Raw genomic sequence first — 21725 nt, 5'->3', positions numbered from 1 at the left:
TGTCCACGCGATGCTGCAGAGTCTTGTCAACCAAGACAGCCCCACAGCATCCAGAGCCTTAAGGAACTCCGGGCGGATCTAATCCACCCCCGGGGCCTTTCCGCCGAGGAGCTTTTTAACTACCTCAGCGACCTCAGCCCCAGAAATAGGAGAGTCCACCACAGATTCCCCAGGCACCGCTTCCTCAAAGGAAGACGTGTTGGTGGGATTGAGGAGGTCTTCGAAGTATTCCCTCCACCGATCCACAACATCCCCAGTCGAAGTCAGCAGAACACCATCCGCACCATACACTGTGTTGATAGTGCACTGCTTCCCCTTCCTGAGGCAGCGTATGGTGGTCCAGAATCGCTTCGAAGCCGTCCGGAAGTCGTTTTCCATGGCTTCCCCGAACTCTTCCCATGTCCGAGTTTTTGCCTCCGCGACTGCTAAAGCTGCACACCGCTTGGCCCGTCGGTGCCCGTCCACTGCCTCCGGAGTCCTATGAGCCAAAAGAACCCGATAGGACTCCTTCTTCAGCTTGACGGCATCCCTCACTGCTGGTGTCCACCAACGGGTTCTGGGATTACCGCCACGACAGGCACCAACAACCTTGCGGCCACAGCTCCAATCAGCCGCCTCGACAATAGAGGTTCGGAACATGGTCCACTCGGACTCAATGTCCCGCACCTCCCTCGTGACATGTTCAAAGTTCTCCCGGAGGTGTGAATTGAAACTCTCTCTGACAGGAGACTCTGCCAGACGTTCCCAGCAGACCCTCACAATGCGCTTGGGCCTGCCAGGTCTGTCCGGCATCCTCCCCCACCATCGCAGCCAACTCACCACCAGGTGGTGATCGGTAGAAAGCTCCGCCCCTCTCTTCACCCGAGTGTCCAGAACATGAGGCCGCAAATCCGATGACACAACTACAAAGTCGATTATGGGACTGCGGCCTAGGGTGTCCTGGTGCCAAGTGCACATATGGAGACCCTTATGTTTGAACATGGTGTTTGTTATGGACAATCCGTGACGAGCACAAAAGTCCAATAACAAAACACCACTCGGGTTTAGATCCGGGCGACCATTCTTCCCAATCACGCCTCTCCAGGTTTCACTGTCGTTGCCAACATGAGCGTTGAAGTCCCCCAGTAGGACAAGGGAATCACCCGGGGGAGCACTTTCCAGTACTCCCTCGAGTGTACCCAAAAAGGGTGGGTATTCTGAACTGCTGTTTGGTGCGTAAGCACAAACAACAGTCAGGACCCGTCCCCCCACCCGAAGGCTAAGGGAAGCTACCCTCTCATCCACTGGGTTGAACTCAAACATGCAGGCTTTGAGCCGGGGGGCAACAAGAATTGCCACCCCAGCCCGTCGCCTTCCACTGCCGGCAACGCCAGATTGGAAGAGGGTCCAGTCCCTCTCGAGAGAACTGGTTCCAGAGCCCTTGCTGTGCGTCGAGGTGAGTCCGACTATATCCAGCCGGAACTTTTCTACCTCGCGGACTAGCTCAGGCTCCTTCCCCCCCAGTGAGGTGACCTTCCACGTCCCAAGAGCTAGCTTCTGTAGCCGAGGATCGGACCGCCAAGTGCCCTGCCTTCGGCTGCCGCCCAGCTCACAATGCACCCGACCTCTATGGCCCCTCCTATGAGTGGTGAGCCCATTGGAGGGATGACCCACGTTGCCTCTTCGGGGGACAGGCCCGGCCACCAGGCGCTCGCCATCATGCCCCAACTCCGGGCCTGGCTCCAGAGCGGGGCCCCGGTGACCCGCGTCCGGGCGAGGGAAATCCGAGTTCATTTTGTTGTAATTCCATAGAAATCAGCCTCCTCTATTTTGAAAATGATGACAGGGGAAGTGTCATTCGTGACGTCACGGGTTTGACCAGGCGGTAATACTAAGCATGCGCTAATTATTTTGCAAAGCGAGTTTGACCCGGCAGTAATTCAAGGCAGGCACACACTATTTGCCCTGCTGCATTTTAAGGAAATATGGTAACCGCAAAAGAGCGAATAAGGCCCTGATTCAAGACGTTCCATTTAAAGTAGTTGTTTGCAGCGCTTAGGCTTCCTGGTCCATGTAAACAACGCCCTCTTTAATTCACACGCACATAACAAAAAAATATTATGTTTTTGTTTGATGGCTTAATTTTTTCCCCCATGTTCTGATCCCCAGATGACGGGCACAACTCAGCAGAACAACAAGACCCCTCAGGTCCACATCCCAGCAGCCTCCACAGGAGGAAATGCTTCTATCAGTGTGACCCTTGACCCCCAGGCCCAGCTTGAATCTGACAAGAGGGCTGTTTACAGGTATGTTACAAGCCTATAACTCTTTTTTTTTAAGTTCCATGTGCTATATTGGTACGCCACATTTTTTTGGTACAGATAACCTCCACAATCAAATTGTATGTATGTTAGTTTGACATACTGTAAGTGAAGAAAAACTAACCACACAGCAAAAACCATGTCAGCCACGGGTCCAATGTCTGAAATGGTCGGTTGATTGGTGATTTATGGCAACCTTTTTGTAGTTAACACGTGATTAATCACGTTATAATGGTGAAAAAGGAGCGATGGACAACAGTCTGTTCAGTGAAACAATACTAAGGATATTAATGAAAAGCTTTCACGTGTCAAATATTCCAGGCTATAATGTTCAAACACGCACAGTTCAGGGGTGAGAAAAGGGCTTTGGTACGTTTGCATGTCGTCAACTCCTCATGTGGGCTTATTTGTTTGCCTTTGCAATTGTTGATCTAAACATTTTGGCTCAGGAGTTTAAATGATCAGATGACTACTGTATTTTCGGACTATATGTCACAGATTTTTTCATAGTTTGGCTGGGGGTGCGACATATACTCCGGAGCGACTTATGTGTGAAATTATTAACACATTACCGTAAAATATGAAATAATTTTATTTATCTCATTTGCAGAAGAGACAAAGAAAATGTCAGCAATTGTCACACACATGTCAGCAATCGTCACACACGTCAACCAATAAGAATTCGGCAGGGAGGGTCATGGCAGAAGTGCAATGTGGGTCATGTAATGCTAACTGCTATATGCTGTATGCTACTGCCGTAGCTATTAAAATGGATCATTTCATTGTTGGCGGTAACTTATAAAAACTGAGAAGGGGCTGAATAAAAATTGCACCGAAAACGAAATCATGTACTGCAGACTACAAGCTGGACGTAGTGAAATATGCAGCAGAAAATGACGAGGAAGCGGCGCATACTTTGGAGTTGTTTAGAAGCGACATCAGGGAAGAAGATTTCATCGGATTCAACAATTAGGAGTGACAGATTGTTTGGTAAACGTATAGCATGTTCTATATGTTATAGTTATTTGAATGACTCTTACCATAATATGTTACCTTAACATACCAGGTGCCTTCTCAGTTGGTTATTTATGCGTCATATAACGTACACTTATTCAGCCTATTGTTCACTATTCTTTATTTATTTTAAATTGCCTTCCAAATGTCTATTCTTGGTGTTGAATTTTATCAAATCAATTACCCCCCAAAATGTGACTTATACTCCAGTGTGACGTATATATGTTTTTTTCTTTTTTATTATGCATTTTCGGCCGGTGCGACGTATACTCCGCCACTTATAATTCGAAAAATACGGTAATCAGCTTATACATAATGCAATAGAGGTGTTTACCTTGGGCCTGATCTATCAAAATCCAAATAACAAGTGCTATATAGTGTGAGCAACCTGTAAAATTGTGTGTACTCTTAGAAGCCGTTTTGCGTGTGATCCGTTAAAAGTCTGCGTGTACAATTGATAATAAGTACAAAAATGGTGTAGAGAGCATGTCCCAAATTCCAAGCTGCTGTTTTGAGGCAGGTTAAAAAAAAAAAAAACACTTGTGACATCAATAATAAATATGGCAGTGCCATGTTGGCACTTTTTCCCATAAGTTGTGTTGAAGTTGTTCTATTATTTTGGAAAACCTTGTTACATTGTTTAATGCATCCAGCGGGGCATCACAACAAAACTTGGCATAATAATGTGTTAATTCCACAACTGTATACTGTATAACGGTATCGGTAGGTAACAAAATCGGTAATTACGAGTTGGACAATATCGGATATTGGCAAACAAGCCATTATCGGACATCTCTAATATATATATATATATATATATATATATATATATATATATATATATATATATATATATATATATATATATATATAAACAAACCACTACACAGCAATACCGTAACAATGCAATTCAATTCCAAAACCAAAACGGACCCAGCAACACTAAGAACTGCAATAAACAGAGCAATTGAGAGGAGACACAAACATGACACAGAACAAACCAAAAGTAATGAAACAAAAATGAATATCATAAACAACAGTATCAATATTAGTTATAATTTCAGCGTAGCAGTGATTAAAAATCCCTCATTTACATTATCACTAGACATTTATAAAAAATACAAAAATAAAAATAGTGTCAAAGTGGCTTACACTTGCATCGCATCTCATAAGCTTGACAACACACTGTGTCCAATGTTTTCACAAAGATAAAAAAAGTCATATTTTTGGTTCGTTTAATAGTTAAAACAAATTTACATTATTGCAATCAGTTGATAAAACATTGTCCTATATAATTATAAAAGCTTTTTAAAAAAAAAATCTACTACTCTGCTAGCATGTCAGCAGACTGGGGTAGATCCTGCGGAAATCCTATGTATTGAATGAATACAGAATCGTTTTGAATCGGATATATTATCGAATGGCGACCCCAAGAATCGATATTGAATCGAATCTTGGAACACCCAAAGATTTGCAGCCCTAATATATATATATATATATATATATGTATATATATATATATATATATATATATATATATATATATATATATATATATATATATATATATATATATATACATATGTTAGGTTGTGTTCTACTGCTAGCGGTGCGGTAAACTACTTGGTTTAAGTTTGCTCTCCAGTTTAATATCACGTGTCCGTTATTCTTTGCTTTTATTGTCATTTAAAAAATATATTTACATTCCTTATCCAGATTCCAAACAGACCTAAACTTTTAAAAGACTCTTGTTCAATGGAGCTTTGGCAGTTTGAATCGTCTCACTAAATCTGGACCACCTCCAGAAGTAGTCATGTGGTATGGCAGGGCATCATTTCATCATGTCATCATTTCGGGTGTTCTGAAAATCCTGAACTGCGCTTTGTGGAAACGCCCCCTCATAACTCGACACACCCTTGAATCCTCCGCTTTCGTCACATTACTAGATTAAGCACACTACCACCATATATGTGCAGACAGAATACTTGTTGCTTTTTTACTACCTACATGCTTCAAAGTGTTCCGCCTCTAAGTGGGAAGGCCTATTGGATTCTAGGGGTGGAACCTGCCGCCCCAGGCCACTCCCTAAACACACCATTGGTGCCAACTGCTGGCTAATCATCAGAACATCACAAACGACACAACAGTACGTAGTCCTAAACTAAACTAAAATGAAGTCTTTTGCATTAAAATATGTTGATTTTCTTATGTTTTCCTGCAAGGAGCAGATCAATAGTCAATGTACAGTTTGTACAATTAGTTTTGTTTGTTCATCTTTTTTTCCTATACTTTGTAGGTCTGTGAGAAAGCTGTTGAATCCACTGCTTTCTCACACGATGAAAAAGGGAGCTCATCACTTAAATATTGATGCACCCTGATAATGAGGCTCGATTATGTATTCATGAAGTAAATTATTTAGATAATGGAGATTTAGGCTCTGTGTTTTATTGGTATCAACATAATATTGTTTTATTCAATCAGATACCAAGTAATTTGGGGCCAGTATTGGAGATACTGATACTTGAATTTATTTTTTGACAAGATCTTTGAAATATTTGTTTATGATTGCAACTGTAATTTGGGTATCTTGATTATATTCAGAACAAAAAATTACTTTTCTCAACAAACTTATTTTTGAACAATGTTTGAATACAACAATATGAGACAATGTAAAATAGCAAAAAAAACAATTATTCTTTTTCATTACATTACATTTTTTGAGCAAAATAAGTAAAGGCATGAAAAAAATATATTTGGTCTCTTTTGAATTTAAGAACATATTCCTTGACTTTGTACAGTATATGATACACAAATACAACAATATCAGCATTCATTCATTTTCTGCATATAGGTTTTTAGGGCCAATCTTATGGAACAATATCAACAATGTAATAAAATATAAATAACACAACAAAAAGTATAAACATGAGAAAAACTGAGAAAAAAAAATCTGGCTTACATCAGTCCAGTTTTAATAAGCAGTGGTGTCGTTTTTGAGTCAAATGAGCAGTGTGTTGCTGTAACGATGACACTGCAGATTATGTTGTGTTTGATGGCGCTGCTCCTCAGGTCTAACCGGCGGGTATCCGCCTGCGCAGTCTGCGGTAGCGGGAGCCCCTCCACTCAGGCCTGAGGCGAGCATGAGCGAGCGTGCTGTAAAGTCCTAGCAGCTCCCGTGAGATACAAGGCTTGCTTTGATGTCAGCCGCCATGTTTGGAGCAATTTTTGGTGATGTCGGGGAGACTGGTCTAGTCATTTGCTCCTCTACATCCATATGTTGTTTTTGTGGGCTCTTCAGTTTACCTTTTTACCTCAACCACATTGAAGTAAGTAGAGGAGATTTTGCCAGCCTCATAACATTCAAGGGAGAGACCTTGGAGTGGATTAGAGTATGGTTGCTGTTCATGCCTTCCTATTGAGAATACATTAATGTTAATAGCCTTGATGTTTGTCATTAGCAGCTTGATTAGAGTGCCTGTAACAGCTGGGATCTGTGCATCCTGTCTTTTGTGCATTTATACATCACTTCATTTGAAATACTTTTTCCTTGCGAACTGGAAGATGAATCAAGGGGTCTTGTATTTCCAGGTGCAACTCATCCAATGCATACTGTAATAAGGATGGTGGACAAGATCGCCAATACCTAAAAAAGCATATATTGTTGAACCTCGATTTACAAACCTGATTGGTTCTTGAACATGGATCGTAAACAGGAAAGTTTGTATTGTAAAAGAGAGTTAACATAAACATGAATACAGTAATTGGTTCAAGCCTCCTGTTTTACAATTTAAAGACACTACAATACATATATATATCATATATATATCATATATATATATATATATATATATATATATATATATATATATATATATATATATATATATATATATATATATATATATATACAAACATATATATATACAGTGGGGCAAAAAAGTATTTAGTCAGCCACCGATTGTGCAAGTTCTCCCACTTAAAATAATGACAGAGGTCTGTAATTTTCATCACAGGTACACTTCAACTGTGAGAGACAGAATGTGAGAAAAAATCCACAAATTCACATTGTAGGAAGTTTAAAAAATGTATTTGTAAATTACGGTGGAAAATAAGTATTTGATCAACCATTCAAAGCTCTCACTGATGGAAGGAGGTTTTGGCTCAAAATCTCACGATACATGGCCCCATTCATTCTTTCCTTAACACGGATCAATCGTACTGTACCCTTAGCAGAAAAACAGCCCCAAAGCAGGATGTTTCCACCCCCATGCTTCACAGTAGGTATGGTATTCTTGGGATGCAACTCAGTATTCTTCTTCTTCCAAACACGACGAGTTGCCAAAAAGTTCTATTTTGGTTTAATCTGACCACATGACATTCTCTCAATCATCTGCTGTATCATCCATCTATCCATTTTGGTATAAACTCAACTCGTCGTGTTTGGAGTAAGAAGAATACTGAGTTGCATCCCAAGAACACCATACCTACTGTGTAGCATGGGGTTGGAAACATCATGCTTTGGGGCTGTTTTTCTGCTAAGGGGACAGGACGATTGATCCGTGTTAAGGAAAGAATGAATGGGGCCATGTATCGTGAGATTTTGAGTCAAAACCTCCTTCCATCAGTGAGAGATTTGAATGGTTGACCAAATACTTATTTTCCACCATAATTTACAAATAAATTATTTAAAATTCCTACAATGTGAATTCCTGGATTTTTTTTCACATCCTGTCTCTCACAGTTGAAGTGTACCTATGATGAAAATTACAGACCTCTGTCATCATTTTAAGTGGGAGAACTTGCACAATCGTTGGCAGACTAAATACTTTTTTGCCCCACTGTATATATATTAAACCAACATAACAAGGGAGTAATGGCTAAACAATCTTTTTTTAATCCCAATAACATTGCAGCAAGTTTAAATGTCAACACGCAAACACACGCTAAAGTTTTGTTGTTGCTCCCCAAAACATTAACCACGATGTTGCTACAATAAAAAAACAACTAAAGGAAAATCAGTTAAAATTGTGTCTGGAAATATTTTTGGCACTGTTGAACAGTCTTATAGTGATAAACGATCAGGTGTTTCACATTGTGACCTCTAGAATTAGCTTAAACTAGCAGTTTGAATGCAAGATGGCGGCGCCCGGACGGGCTGCGACACTGCGGTGCTCTTGCTAAAGATGGAACATTTGGCGGAAATGCCGGACAGTTCTGCATACTTCATGGCTGGCTCGCATCGTGGTCACTCCGTGATCACGTACGACCGCCAGACACTTCTGGATATGGACATATTGGGCCGTTTTGGACTGATAGACGCGGGCGTGCTAAACATGCTAACTAGCATGGGGATTCATCGGCGGCTACATCCAGCGGCCTGTGAAGCAGGGGAGTCTAGTAGCAGCGGGGGCCGTCTACGGAGCAGACGCCAGCGGTGTGATCGGAAACGCGGATGTCGAGCGGGGCTAAAAACAAAGCAGAAGGCTAATCCCCACAGAACACCACTTCCCTCCACCCTGAAGACGGATTTAGATGGAAAGTGCGAGACTACTGGTCTGGGTAAGGAGTCTGTTAAATTAGAACAAGTTTTTTCTACTTTGAGTGTTTCAGAGTTGGACATGTGTTTTACTGAGGTGGCTAACTATGATGCGTGCAGTTTATCAAAGCAACAAACAAACAATCGGAAAATCCCTGTTACTGAGGTGGCTAACTATGATGCGTGCAGTTTATCAAAGCAACAAACAAACAATCGGAACATCCCCGTTACTGAGGTGGCTAACCATGATGCGTGCAGTTTATCAAAGCAACAATCAAACAATCGGAACATTCCCGTCGTATCAATTCCTAAAAATGGTCGTAATTATACTGAATGCACTGGGCATAATAAACACAACATTATTAATATTGCTACTACGGATAATTTGATCAAAAATTCCCTAAAACAGCCCACTACCTATAATGTAGGTTTTTTAAACATAAGATCATTGTCTCCCAAAACGTTGTTAGTTAATGATATTATCAGAGACAACAATCTTAACGTCATCGGTCTCAGCGAAACCTGGCTTAAACCAAACGACTTTTTTGCGCTAAATGAGGCATGTCCTCCTAACTTTACACATGCGCATATTGCCCGTCCGCTTAAAAGGGGTGGGGGGGTCGCACTAATATACAACGAAAACTTTAACCTTAGTCCTAACATAAATAATAAATATAAATCGTTTGAGGTGCTTACTATGAGGTCTGTCACACCGCTGCCTCTACACCTGGCTGTTATCTACCGCCCCCCAGGGCCCTGTTCGGACTTCATCAATGAATTCTCAGAGTTCGTTGCTGATCTAGTGACACACGCCGATAATATAATCATAATGGGGGACTTTAATATCCACATGAATACCCCATCGGACCCACCGTGCGTAGCGCTCCAGAGTATAATTGATAGCTGTGGTCTCACACAAATAATAAATGAACCCACGCATCGCAACGGTAATACGATAGACCTAGTGCTTGTCAAGGGGATCACCGCTTCCAAAGTTACGATACTCCCGTATACTAAAGTATTGTCCGATCATTACCTTATAAAATTCGAGGTTCAGACGCATGTTCGTCAAACTAATAATAATAATAACTGCTATAGCAGCCGCAACATTAATACGGCCACAACGACAACTCTTGCTGACCTACTGCCCTCGGTAATGGCACCATTCCCAAAGTATGTGGGCTCTATTGATAACCTCACTAACAACTTTAACGACGCCCTGCGCGAAACCATTGATAACATAGCACCGCTAAAGTTAAAAAAGGCTCCAAAAAAGCGCACTCCGTGGTTTACAGAAGAAACTAGAGCTCAGAAATTATTATGCAGAAAGCTGGAACGCAAATGGCGCACGACTAAACTTGAGGTGCACCATCAAGCATTTAGTGATGGTTTAATAACTTATAAACGCATGTTTACCTTAGCTAAAGCTAATTATTACTCAAATCTCATCCACCGTAATAAAAACGATCCTAAATTTTTGTTTAGTACGGTAGCATCGCTAACCCAACAAGGGACTCCTTCCAGTAGCTCCACCTACTCAGCTGATGACTTTATGCAATTCTTTAGTAAGAAAATTGAAGTCATTAGAAAGGAGATTAAAGACAATGCGTCCCAGCTACAACGGGGTTCTATTAACACTGACACGATTGTATATACGGCGGATACTGCCCTCCAAAATAGTTTCTCTCGTTTTGAGGAAATAACATTAGAGGAATTGTTACAACGTGTAAATGGAATAAAACAAACAACATGTTTACTTGACCCTCTTCCTGGGAAACTGATCAAGGAGCTCTTTGTATTATTAGGTCCATCAGTGCTAAATATTATAAACTTATCACTTTCCTCGGGCACTGTTCCCCTAGCATTCAAAAAAGCGGTTATTCATCCTCTTCTTAAAAGACCTAACCTCGATCCTGACCTCATGGTAAACTACCGACCGGTGTCTCACCTTCCCTTCATTTCAAAAATCCTCGAAAAAATTGTTGCGGAGCAGTTAAATGAACACTTAGCGTCTAACAATCTATGTGAAACCTTTCAATCCGGTTTCAGGGCAAATCACTCGACGGAGACAGCCCTCGCAAAAATGACTAATGATCTATTGCTAACGATGGATTCTGATGCGTCATCTATGTTGCTGCTCCTCGATCTTAGCGCTGCTTTCGATACCGTCGATCATAATATTTTATTAGAACGTATCAAAACACGAATCGGTATGTCAGACTTAGCCCTGTCTTGGTTTAACTCTTATCTTACTGATAGGATGCAGTGTGTCTCCCATAACAATGTGACCTCGGACTACGTTAAGGTAACGTGTGGAGTTCCCCAGGGTTCGGTCCTTGGCCCTGCACTCTTCAGCATCTACATGCTGCCGCTAGGTGACATCATACGCAAATACGGTGTTAGCTTTCACTGTTATGCTGATGACACCCAACTCTACATGCCCCTAAAGCTGACCAACACGCCGGATTGTAGTCAGCTGGAGGCGTGTCTTAATGAAATTAAACAATGGATGTCCGCTAACTTTTTGCAACTCAACGCCAAAAAAACGGAAATGCTGATTATCGGTCCTGCTAGACACCGAACTCTATTTAATAATACAACTCTAACATTTGACAACCAAACAATTAAACAAGGCGACACGGTAAAGAATCTGGGTATTATCTTCGACCCAACTCTCTCCTTTGAGGCACACATTAAAAGCGTTACTAAAACGGCCTTCTTTCATCTCCGTAATATCGCTAAAATTCGCTCCATTCTGTCCACTAAAGACGCTGAGATCATTATCCATGCGTTTGTTACGTCTCGCCTCGACTACTGTAACGTATTATTTTCGGGTCTCCCCATGTCTAGCATTAAAAGATTACAGTTGGTACAAAATGCGGCTGCTAGACTTTTGACAAGAACAAGAAAGTTTGATCACATTACGCCTGTACTGGCTCACCTGCACTGGCTTCCTGTGCACTTAAGATGTGACTTTAAGGTTTTACTACTTACGTATAAAATACTACACGGTCTAGCTCCATCCTATCTTGCCGATTGTATTGTACCATATGTCCCGGCAAGAAATCTGCGTTCAAAGGACTCCGGCTTATTAGTGATTCCCAAAGCCCAAAAAAAGTCTGCGGGCTATAGAGCGTTTTCCGTTCGGGCTCCAGTACTCTGGAATGCCCTCCCGGTAACAGTTCGAGATGCCACCTCAGTAGAAGCATTTAAGTCTCACCTTAAAACTCATTTGTATGCTGTAGCCTTTAAATAGACTCCCTTTTTAGACCAGTTGATCTGCTGTTTCTTTTCTTTTTCTTCTATGTCCCACTCTCCCTTGTGGAGGGGGTCCGGTCCGATCCGGTGGCCATGTACTGCTTGCCTGTGTATCGGCTGGGGACATCTCTGCGCTGCTGATCCGCCTCCGCTTGGGATGGTTTCCTGGTGGCTCCGCTGTGAACGGGACTCTCTCTGCTGAGTTGGACCCGCTTTGGACTGGACTCTTGCGACTGTGTTGGATCCATTGTGGATTGAACTTTCACAGTATCATGTTAGACCCGCTCGACATCCATTGCTTTCCTCCTCTCTAAGGTTCTCATAGTCATTATTGTCACCGACGTCCCACTGGGTGTGAGTTTTCCTTGCCCTTATGTGGGCCTACCGAGGATGTCGTGGTGGTTTGTGCAGCCCTTTGAGACACTAGTGATTTAGGGCTATATAAGTAAACATTGATTGATTGATTGATTGATCCTTAATTGACTTGTGTCTCGGTAGTGCCTTCTCCTTTGCCGTAATAAGGGTCCGCTCTTGTATATTTTTTGGTCTCATTGCAATTAAAGACTTACTGCAGAACAAAGCCCCCTTTGTCGATAAAGTCCCTGCTTGATAAACTCCTCCGCAGTAGCTTTGTCGAGGCTAGCAGCTTTGCCATGCCACATCAAGCTGTGAATACCTTCCTTTTTTTAAACTTTTCGAACCACCCATGGCTCGCCTCGAATTGTTCTTCTGTGCTTGTTCCTGCATGGTCACTTCTGGATGTTAAGTCTTATCCCAAATGAGAGCTTCGTGGAGCTTTTGGGACAACTCGCTCTGCACTACAGTTAGAGATGGGGGAGATGCTGTTGCAGATGACAAATGTCACGATCGACTTTGCTGTAGTGGGACCCCAACGCAGAGAAGAACTAATAATAATTAAAAAAACAGAAAGCGCACTTTGAAAAGACTGAGGAAAACATAACAAAGGATGCACACAAAAGGTGTGTCGAGGAAATGGTGAACACGACACAGCAGCGCTGGGGAAGAGCCACAGGAACAAGAAGCGTGAGTGGAACCAAATCAGATGAGTTAAACACGACTGGAAGGGTGAATCATCAGAAATCTACTGGCGCCTAATGAATGGGCTGGAGAGCTTAAGTAGTCAGGAAGAAATGGGTATCAGGTGTGCACAAAGGTGACTTCTCCCAGTGATCCAAAAAACTGGAGCTGCAACATAAAGCAGACAGGCGGCAGAAGATCTGGCAGAGCTGCCAGATCATGACAAAAATAAGCAATTCATTATGCATCCAACAAAAAGGACAATGTTACCGTGCTGGTAGAGTGAGGGACGTAAATATGAATGTTTTGCATGGAGGAGCAGGAGACAAGCAGAAGATATGAGCTTAACACAAATGCAATGTTCTTTATCAAGACCTTTAATATTTACTCATCCATGGTCGTTTCTTGCGGTTTTGGTAGATGTATGGCTACAGCAAAATGTCAAAGGTCAACAGCTGAGTGGAAGTGTGGCAGTGAAGATTGACTATTGTTTAAATACTAAATACAGTTTTTCTACGCCAAAATTGAAAGATCCAATCACAGGAAGTACAGTCGGTGCTTTTGTACTACAAAGGCTCTGAAGAGAAATAGAAAGAAAGAACAACAAACCATTTTGCAGCATTATTGTTGAGGTTTTGGCAATCACAGCTAAATAAAAAAAGGTGTTTTTTTTTTTTCCGACTCAACGTCAGCGTTTATAATCTCTTTTCAATAGTTTAGGTCTCAAAGCAGACAAGATATAGTTAATTAAATCTATGAAATATTGTTCAGGCTTGAGAGGGTAAATACCAGCGTAAGATGCCTATGGATTCCGGTTCATGCAGGAATAAAGGGCAATGAATTGGCAGATGGGCTGCAAAGAAGATACCAATTCTTGGGCGGCACAGAGGTACCACTCTGTAAGGCAGGGGCAGAATCACTAATTAAAGGACATCTTTTGAAAGAGTGTCTGGTAGACTAGGACATGGGTACAACAGGAAGACACTAATATGCAATACAGAACACAGTTGGAGTGGGAATAACTGTAAGGGGGGGCCACAAAACAGGAAACAATCATATCACCTATTAGATTAGGACACACCAGACTAAATAAGACATTGCACCTTACAAACAAACACCCGAGTGGATTATGTGACAGCTGCAATGCGATAGAGTTTGTGGACTATGCACACATTTATTGTAGGAAAGACATTATAGAAAGAAAAAACTAAGAGAGGGAGTGAGAAGACATGGAGAGAAGGAGATTACTCTCAAAGGGGTACTCAGCAAAAAACTAAAATATTTAGTGAAGCCTTTACAAGAGACGGGTTTATGGAATAGAATTTGGTATGTGAAGGTATATATGTATTATAGAGATGCACGGATAGGCAAATATCATCCGCATCCACTTCCCCAAAATCGTCATCCACCCGCCGCCCACCCGAACCAACATTTTATCGGGACCGTACCCGCCCGCCAACCGCCCGCTGAATTACATCAGAGGTTGGCCACCTTTACCGCTCTCAGAGATATTTAAAACTGTTTCACAGAGTAATGTAGTCAATTGGAGCCGCTAACGTTCTCGCGACTATTCAATAGCCTTCATCCTGAAGACAAGAATATGGGCGTGATGTGAAGCCATTGCCTTAGACACCTTCAACAACATGTACGAACCGATTGCTGGTCCAGCAACATGTGTGCAGCTTCCGCAATTACACGTTCAAGATTGAAAGGCATACTGGGTGATACAGAGTACACTGACGGTTGTGATATAAACAACTTTAACACTTACTAATATGCGCCACGTAATGAAGCCACACAATACAAGACTGACAAACACATTTCGGGAGACCATCCTCACAGCAACACAACTAATACCCATAATCCTTTGTATTCATGACACACCTGAATATATTTTACACCCCCGCGCCCCCAACACCGCCCACCTTACCGACGCACGAGGGGGTTGGGGGGGTTTGCTGCTAGCGGGGTGTATAAAATAGTCAGGATGTATCATGAATACAAAGGATTATGGGTATTTGTTGTGTTGCGTTTGTGTTGTGTTACTGTGAGGATGTTCTCCCGAAATGTGTTTATCTTTCTTAATTGGTGTGGCTTCAAAGCGTGGCGCATATTATTAAGAGTGTTAAAATTGTTTATATCACAACCATTAGTGTACTCTGTGTCACCCAGTATGCCTTGCAGTCGTGTGCATGTTGCTGCGGAAGCCACACACATGATTCTGGACTGACAAGCAGATCGTGCATGATGTAGAAGGCGACAAAGTCAATGGCTTCATAGCACGCACTAATATTTATTATCTGAGTGACTGCCGGAAGTCATTCAAGAGAATTATAGCGTCTCCTATTGACTTCTTCGTTTTATGACACGGGTCTTAAATGGCTCTTTGTATGGCAAAGGATACCGATTCCAGAACCCTTCCATCCATCCATTTTCTACCGCTTATTCCCTTTCGGGGTCGCGGGGGGCGCTGGCGCCTATGTCAGCTACAATTGGGCGGAAGGCAGGGTACACCCTGAACAAGTCGCCACCTCATCGCAGGGCCAACACAGATAGACAGACAACATTCACACTCACATTCACACACTAGGGCCAAATTAGTGTTGCCAATCAACCTATCCCCAGGTGCATGTCTTTGGAAGTGGGAGGAAGCCGGAGTACCCGGAGGGAACCCACCATGTATATCAAATGTCTCCGAATGGTTCAACCGCCAACCGACCGAATCTAATTAAAATCTATTTTTTCGTCATGTCAACCGCCCGACCCGCGGTTTACCCGCAAACCGCGCATCTCTAATGTATAACCTGACTCTCGCCAGATCCTTGAAGTTGGCTGAGCTCCACACAAGGATCTGGGACTTCTCAATAGGAGATGTATTTCAGAAGGCGGGGCCTAGTAAAGAAGTCATTGTATGTGATTGGATTAACCACTTGTCCGTTATCTTGAATGATGTGCTACTTCAACCATCCATCCTGGAGCCTATCTCAGCTGCATTTCGGGCGGAAGGCAGAGTACACCCTGGACGAGTCGCCACCTCGTCGCAGGGCCAACACAGATAGACAACATTCACACACTAGGGACAATTTAGTGTTGCCAATCAACCTATCCCCAGGTGCATGTCTTTGGAAGTGGGAGGAAGCCGAAGTACCCGGAGGGAACCCACACATTCACGGGGAGAGCATGCAAACTCCACACAGAAAGATCCCGAGCACGGAATTGAACTCAAGACTACTCAGGACTACCCATAATGCCCTTTAAAGAAACGCACATCTCGTGACATGAATTTTAAGTATTAGTGATATTGTTACTATAAGTGCTAATGCAGACATAAGGATTGTTAACAATAGGCAAAATTCCATAAAAGTGGAGTTCCCCTTTAAGTGAGGAACAGGACGTGGGCATTCAGAAGGGAACAGGTTACAAAAGCTCCTCTTGGCTGCTGACGTATGATAGATAGATAGATAGATAGATAGATAGATAGATAGATAGATAGATAGATAGATAGATAGATAGATAGATAGATAGATAGATAGATAGATAGATAGATAGATAGATAGATAGATAGATAGATAGTAATTGTTTGGATCAGCACAGCCAATGTAATGACTTTACCTTGTCCAATTTCCGACATTTCCTGAAAATTAGAAGAAAATCCACCCGTAAATTTTTAGTTATTTTCGCAAAATACAAAGTAGAAGGAATGTAGTGAACCCTCTCGTCAGGTTCCATTATCTTTGTTTCTGCGGTGCCGCTATAATACACACACACACAGAAGTGTAAACGTGAGGTAACATAGTAGAAATTATCCAATCAGGCCCAAAATCTAATCAGTACTTCCTTATCCCATTTCCGACATTTCCTGAAAGTTTCATAAAAATATGGCTATTTCCTTTGGATTTATTACGTATGCTAACTAACTAACAGACTGAATTAAACTGCGTCCAGGAACAAGGCAGTCAAGGAAGATATAGATTATAGACAAACGAAAAATGAAACATGGACTAAAATAAATACTTGCCCCTGATGTTTAAACATGCCCTCTTAAACAAGGGCACTTTATTTTACATTTTGTTGTTTTATGTTTTTGTCAGCTGAAATATTGAGCTCGGCTAAATGTTTTTTTTAAAGAAGAATGGAGATTTGATTTGACTTTTCTTATATTATTTTTAATGTATTTATATTATTTTTAAAACACTTCTTAAGTTGAGATCCTATTATACAAATTCTACTTTTCTTACTTGATGGTACCTGTTTTTGTGTATTTGGGATCCCCATCAGTCCCGAAAATGTAAAATCAAGGCATGGTGGAGACATTTGGTTACGTCAATATTAATTTCCAGATGTAAATTATAGACAAATTAAACATGAAACTTCAACTAAAATCAATCCGTAGCATGGAAGCTATTAGCAAGTAAAATTGACACGGAAGTTGTGTCACAGAATAGAGCTCAGGTCAACACGGAAAGTCCATGAGGAATAACAACCTTGTGTCTTCATGGTCTGAAGACAAGGCTTATAACTGATAATAATTGCCGATATTGTCCACCTGATTTGTTGGTCCACCCCAAGTCAAAAATGAAAACCTTGCTGTGACACAGACCATAACAATATGGCCTCTTCAATTATCTTGAGACTACACACCTTGTTAACTTGCGTTCTTTTGTCCCACAGAGACACAAATTACGACAAAGGTAATCAAAGTACTGATATTTTATATAACTCTATAGTGCTCCAATGAGGGTTTTAGAAAGAAAGAAATATTGAGACTTTCTCAACCGTTTCCGTATTAATTGTATTTTTCAGGAATTCTTCTTGCTTTAATTTGTTTTTTCCCCCCCATTAATTATGAGAATCCCCACTTTATGAGGATACTCAAAGATTCCTCTCAGCCGCTCCTCTTCCTTTGTCATCAGCTACCGAGTAAAATGTGTGATAGGACAATTAGCCTAATGAGTTGTGGCGTTTACTATAAAGAGCCTTCTGGAGCCTATGCATCCTATTAAAAAGCCAGTGGGTCTTTTGTTGAAGACGCGGCATGCGCTGATGATGCTTGTTTTGCCGCAGATGCAGACATGGACTTAATGGAACAAAGCATTGGTAATATCCTTCCCTAAATTTAAACGCCCTTGCGATGCTCTGAGATGCATTGGACAGACACTACAAGCTGTTTTACGTTTGACTATGTTTTATGTAGGAAACGGCGATACAAATGTTCTCCAGAAATATGTGTTGGGTGCAGTCAGAGCCATATGTGTTGTTGGATATTTTCACAATCGTACATTATTAGAGGAAAATATTTATTAAGAAAGGTAGCAGTTGGCAAGGGTGTACGCTTTGAGGAATTTACTCGCAAATGTGACTAAAAATAGATGGTGCCACTTGGGAAAAAAAAAAACCTTGCTACACGTGTGCAAATAGGGATTTCAACTCATTCATTGCATTTTGCTCCTAAGATAAATCATCCAACTTTGATCAAACTAGAGTCAAATGTTTGCCCACCTGTATAACATATTTGAAATAAACTCATAACAGGCATAACCAAATGGACAAGTGGTTGACGTGGAAGTGATTACTCAGTGTGTGCTGAAAGCTGTCTGTCCCTTCCTCCTGCGCCATACACAGAGGGGAGCCTCATTCCTCCAAGTTTACACATTCAGGCGGACTAAGCCTTTCCAACACAGGAGAAAGAAGATCTCAATTGGTGGAAATGGTCAATAAAACATGTTTTTTTTCACCACCTTAAACTTGACACAAACTGCTAGTACTGTAACTACAAAAGTCTTAGGGAAAATTTAACAACAAATGAAGTGACAAATTTGCCATTTAAATAATACCGTGTTTGTTGAAAAGAACTTACAGCCATGGAAGCACATTCAATCTATTTATTAGGCAGAGGTAACACAAACCAGTGAAAGATTCAGAAGAGCTGCCATTAGAGCCGACAAACTACCGCTGCTAGCCTGTTAAGCTAACAAAAACAGCTCAAACTCAGACTCGCTGACATCACACGTCACTATGTACTATATCTGGATATGATATTAGGGATGCACCGAAATGGAAGTTTGTGGCCGAAGCCGAATAAAATTTAAACGCTTGGCCGAAGGCCGAATACCGAATAATGAATGCAGTTTTTCACAGTTTTTTTTATATTGCATAAATAGCCTAGAATACATTTTTAGACATGTTTTTCAAATAAAGTAATTTTTTATTGAATATTGACATTTTTTTAATATTCTTTGCCTTTCAAAAAAAGCACAACGTTTTTCATTTATATTAGGCCTTCAAACAAACCATGCATTCCAAAAAAAATAAAGTGCATTAAAGTGGATAAACCCACAACAAATGAATTATTGTCCTTTTGGCAAAAGTCTGCTTAGCCACAGTAGATAGGCTGATAATGTAAACAGAAGGCTCAAGTAAATCTCAATAAGTGTGTGCTTGTAACGTCATACACTTATACAGGTAGCCTACACGACAGGCTAATAATGTAAACAGAAGAAATACCGTCTGCTCGGTATCGTGTAACGGGACTCAATGTGCTCCATGAGTCTCCGAAAGCGAATGTCCTCCACAACACTAAACGGTTGATCATCCAAAGCCATAAACTCCATTACCTTCTTTGTAATTCCGTTTGCTTTGGCACTGTCAGTCGCAAACTTTTTCGTCCTCTCAAAGACGTCGGCCACGGATGGGGTGGGCGTTCAAGTGCTGTGACCAGCTCTCCTTTCAGCTGCTGCAGCTGCAGCCGCAGCCGTCTCTCTCTCGTACTCGGCATGCTTTTCTGGGTGTTTGGCTTTTAAATGATAAATTAAAGCAGTAGTGCTGAAAGTCTTTGCTGAGGCACCTCCTCTAGACAGTTTGGCTGAACATTCGTTGCAAACTGCAATTCTTTTGTCACTTTCCGACACTTTAAAACATTTCCACACTGCTGACATTTTTCCGAAGGTGCCGGGTTTCAACGTCACAGCGTCACTGCACGCTGGTTGATTGCGTCACACGCCACTATTCGGCCTTGCTTTTAACTCATTCCACCGAAGGCCGAATGGGGCTTTTTTTGCCATATTCGGCCGAATATATTCGATACCGATTATTCGGTGCATCCCTATATGATATCGCCCAGGCCTACACTCGTTTTAGCGACAGTGTAAGCACAGTTTAGGGATGTTCCTGGTGTTTAAATAAACTTTACAGTAGGCCTTATAATGGTATTGTCTACTCTTATTTGAGTGTTAATACTGAAATTGTGATATTGAAGACACTTTATATTGCTACAAAAAATGTTCTTGCTACAAAAAAATGTCTGTGTTCCATTTTTTTCCCCCATTTAGTAGCACTGGTGCTACTAGTGAAAAAGCTCAGCGTACAGCCGTATGTTGGTGTTTTGGAATGTGACTACCATACAGTACAATACAGTATGCTTCAAAGTGAGTAAAAGTTGGAGTATAATTTTAATATAACTAATAGTATATGATACTAATTCTGAAAAAAAGGACCATTTGCAGTATATTTTAGTGCCGTGGTATCTAGAGAGGAGTTCAAGTACCTCGGGGTCTTGTTCACGAGTGAGGAAAGAGAGTATTGTGACATCGACAGGCGAATTGGTGCGGCCTCTGCATTGGTCCGTGGTGGTGAAGAGGGAGCTGAACCGGAAGGCCAAGCTCTCAATTTACCCCTAAGTCTACATTCCAATTCTCACCTATGGTCATTAGCTTTGGGTTGTGACCGGAAAGACAAGATCGCGGATACAAGCGGCCGAAATGAGCTTCCTCTGTAGGTGGCGGGTTTCTCTTAGAGATTGGGTGAGAAACTCTGTCATTTGGCAGGTGCTCGGCGTAAGGTAACTGCTCCTCCACATCGAGAGGAGCCAGATAAGGTGGCTCGTGCATCTGGTTAGGATGCCCCACAGACGCCTCCCTGAGGCGGTGTTCAGGGCATGTCCGACCAGTAGGAGACCCAGGACAAATTGAAGAGACAAGGGCTCAATTCGAATGATCCCTCCTCTAGAATCGTGTGTGGTGGCAAAGTATTGCAAATACGCCCCTATGCATACGGACGCCGTTCAAACCGCCAAAAGGGACGTAAGGCAGATGTGCCAAATATTTGTTTACTGTCAAGATGCCGTCACACGTGATGTTTGGTTTTCCTTATGCTCTTTTTATTTTATTTTCCCTGCCTTTATTAAGAAGAAAACCGTTTAGAAAACAACATTTAGGCAAAATATGCAAGTGTTGGTGCATCAGCCTGCGGTATGTTAATTATGTTTCATTGTGTATTTGTGTATGAAGCCAATATTTAAGTGCAGAAGCAAAGGTTTGAAGTCTGACTAAAATCACCTGTCATTAATATGAAAATGATCAATTTTGCTTATTACTTACATTTGTAGTCTTCTTTAGGTTTCTGGTCTGCCATCTTTCTCCTCACACTCGATAGCGTAGGCAGGTGTACGAGCTCACTTTGCTTCGACGGAGATACTTCGCCCTTACCCCCTACCAGACGAATAATTCAAACACCTTGATTGACGTAAAAACAAGGGAGGGGAAGGGGTATTAGAATTGTGCCTTTGTCTCCCAGCTGAGAAT

At 41.7% G+C, this 21725-nt stretch overlaps 1 protein-coding gene across 1 annotated transcript in view; it reads left to right on the top strand.

Moving 5' to 3' along the window:
- pknox2 (pbx/knotted 1 homeobox 2) overlaps nt 1–21725 on the top strand; it is a 354581-nt gene that overhangs the window by 204625 nt on the left and 128231 nt on the right. The window contains exon 4 of the mRNA XM_061896425.1: nt 2149–2285. Coding sequence (XP_061752409.1) covers nt 2149–2285 — 137 coding nt within the window. The remainder of the gene's footprint in view (nt 1–2148; nt 2286–21725) is intronic.

This window comes from Nerophis ophidion, linkage group LG04 (assembly GCF_033978795.1).
Source record: "Nerophis ophidion isolate RoL-2023_Sa linkage group LG04, RoL_Noph_v1.0, whole genome shotgun sequence".
Taxonomy (NCBI): Eukaryota; Metazoa; Chordata; class Actinopteri; order Syngnathiformes; family Syngnathidae; genus Nerophis; species Nerophis ophidion.
The sequence above is the reverse complement of the archived record's forward strand: the minus strand, read 5'-3'. Positions and strand labels throughout refer to the sequence as shown.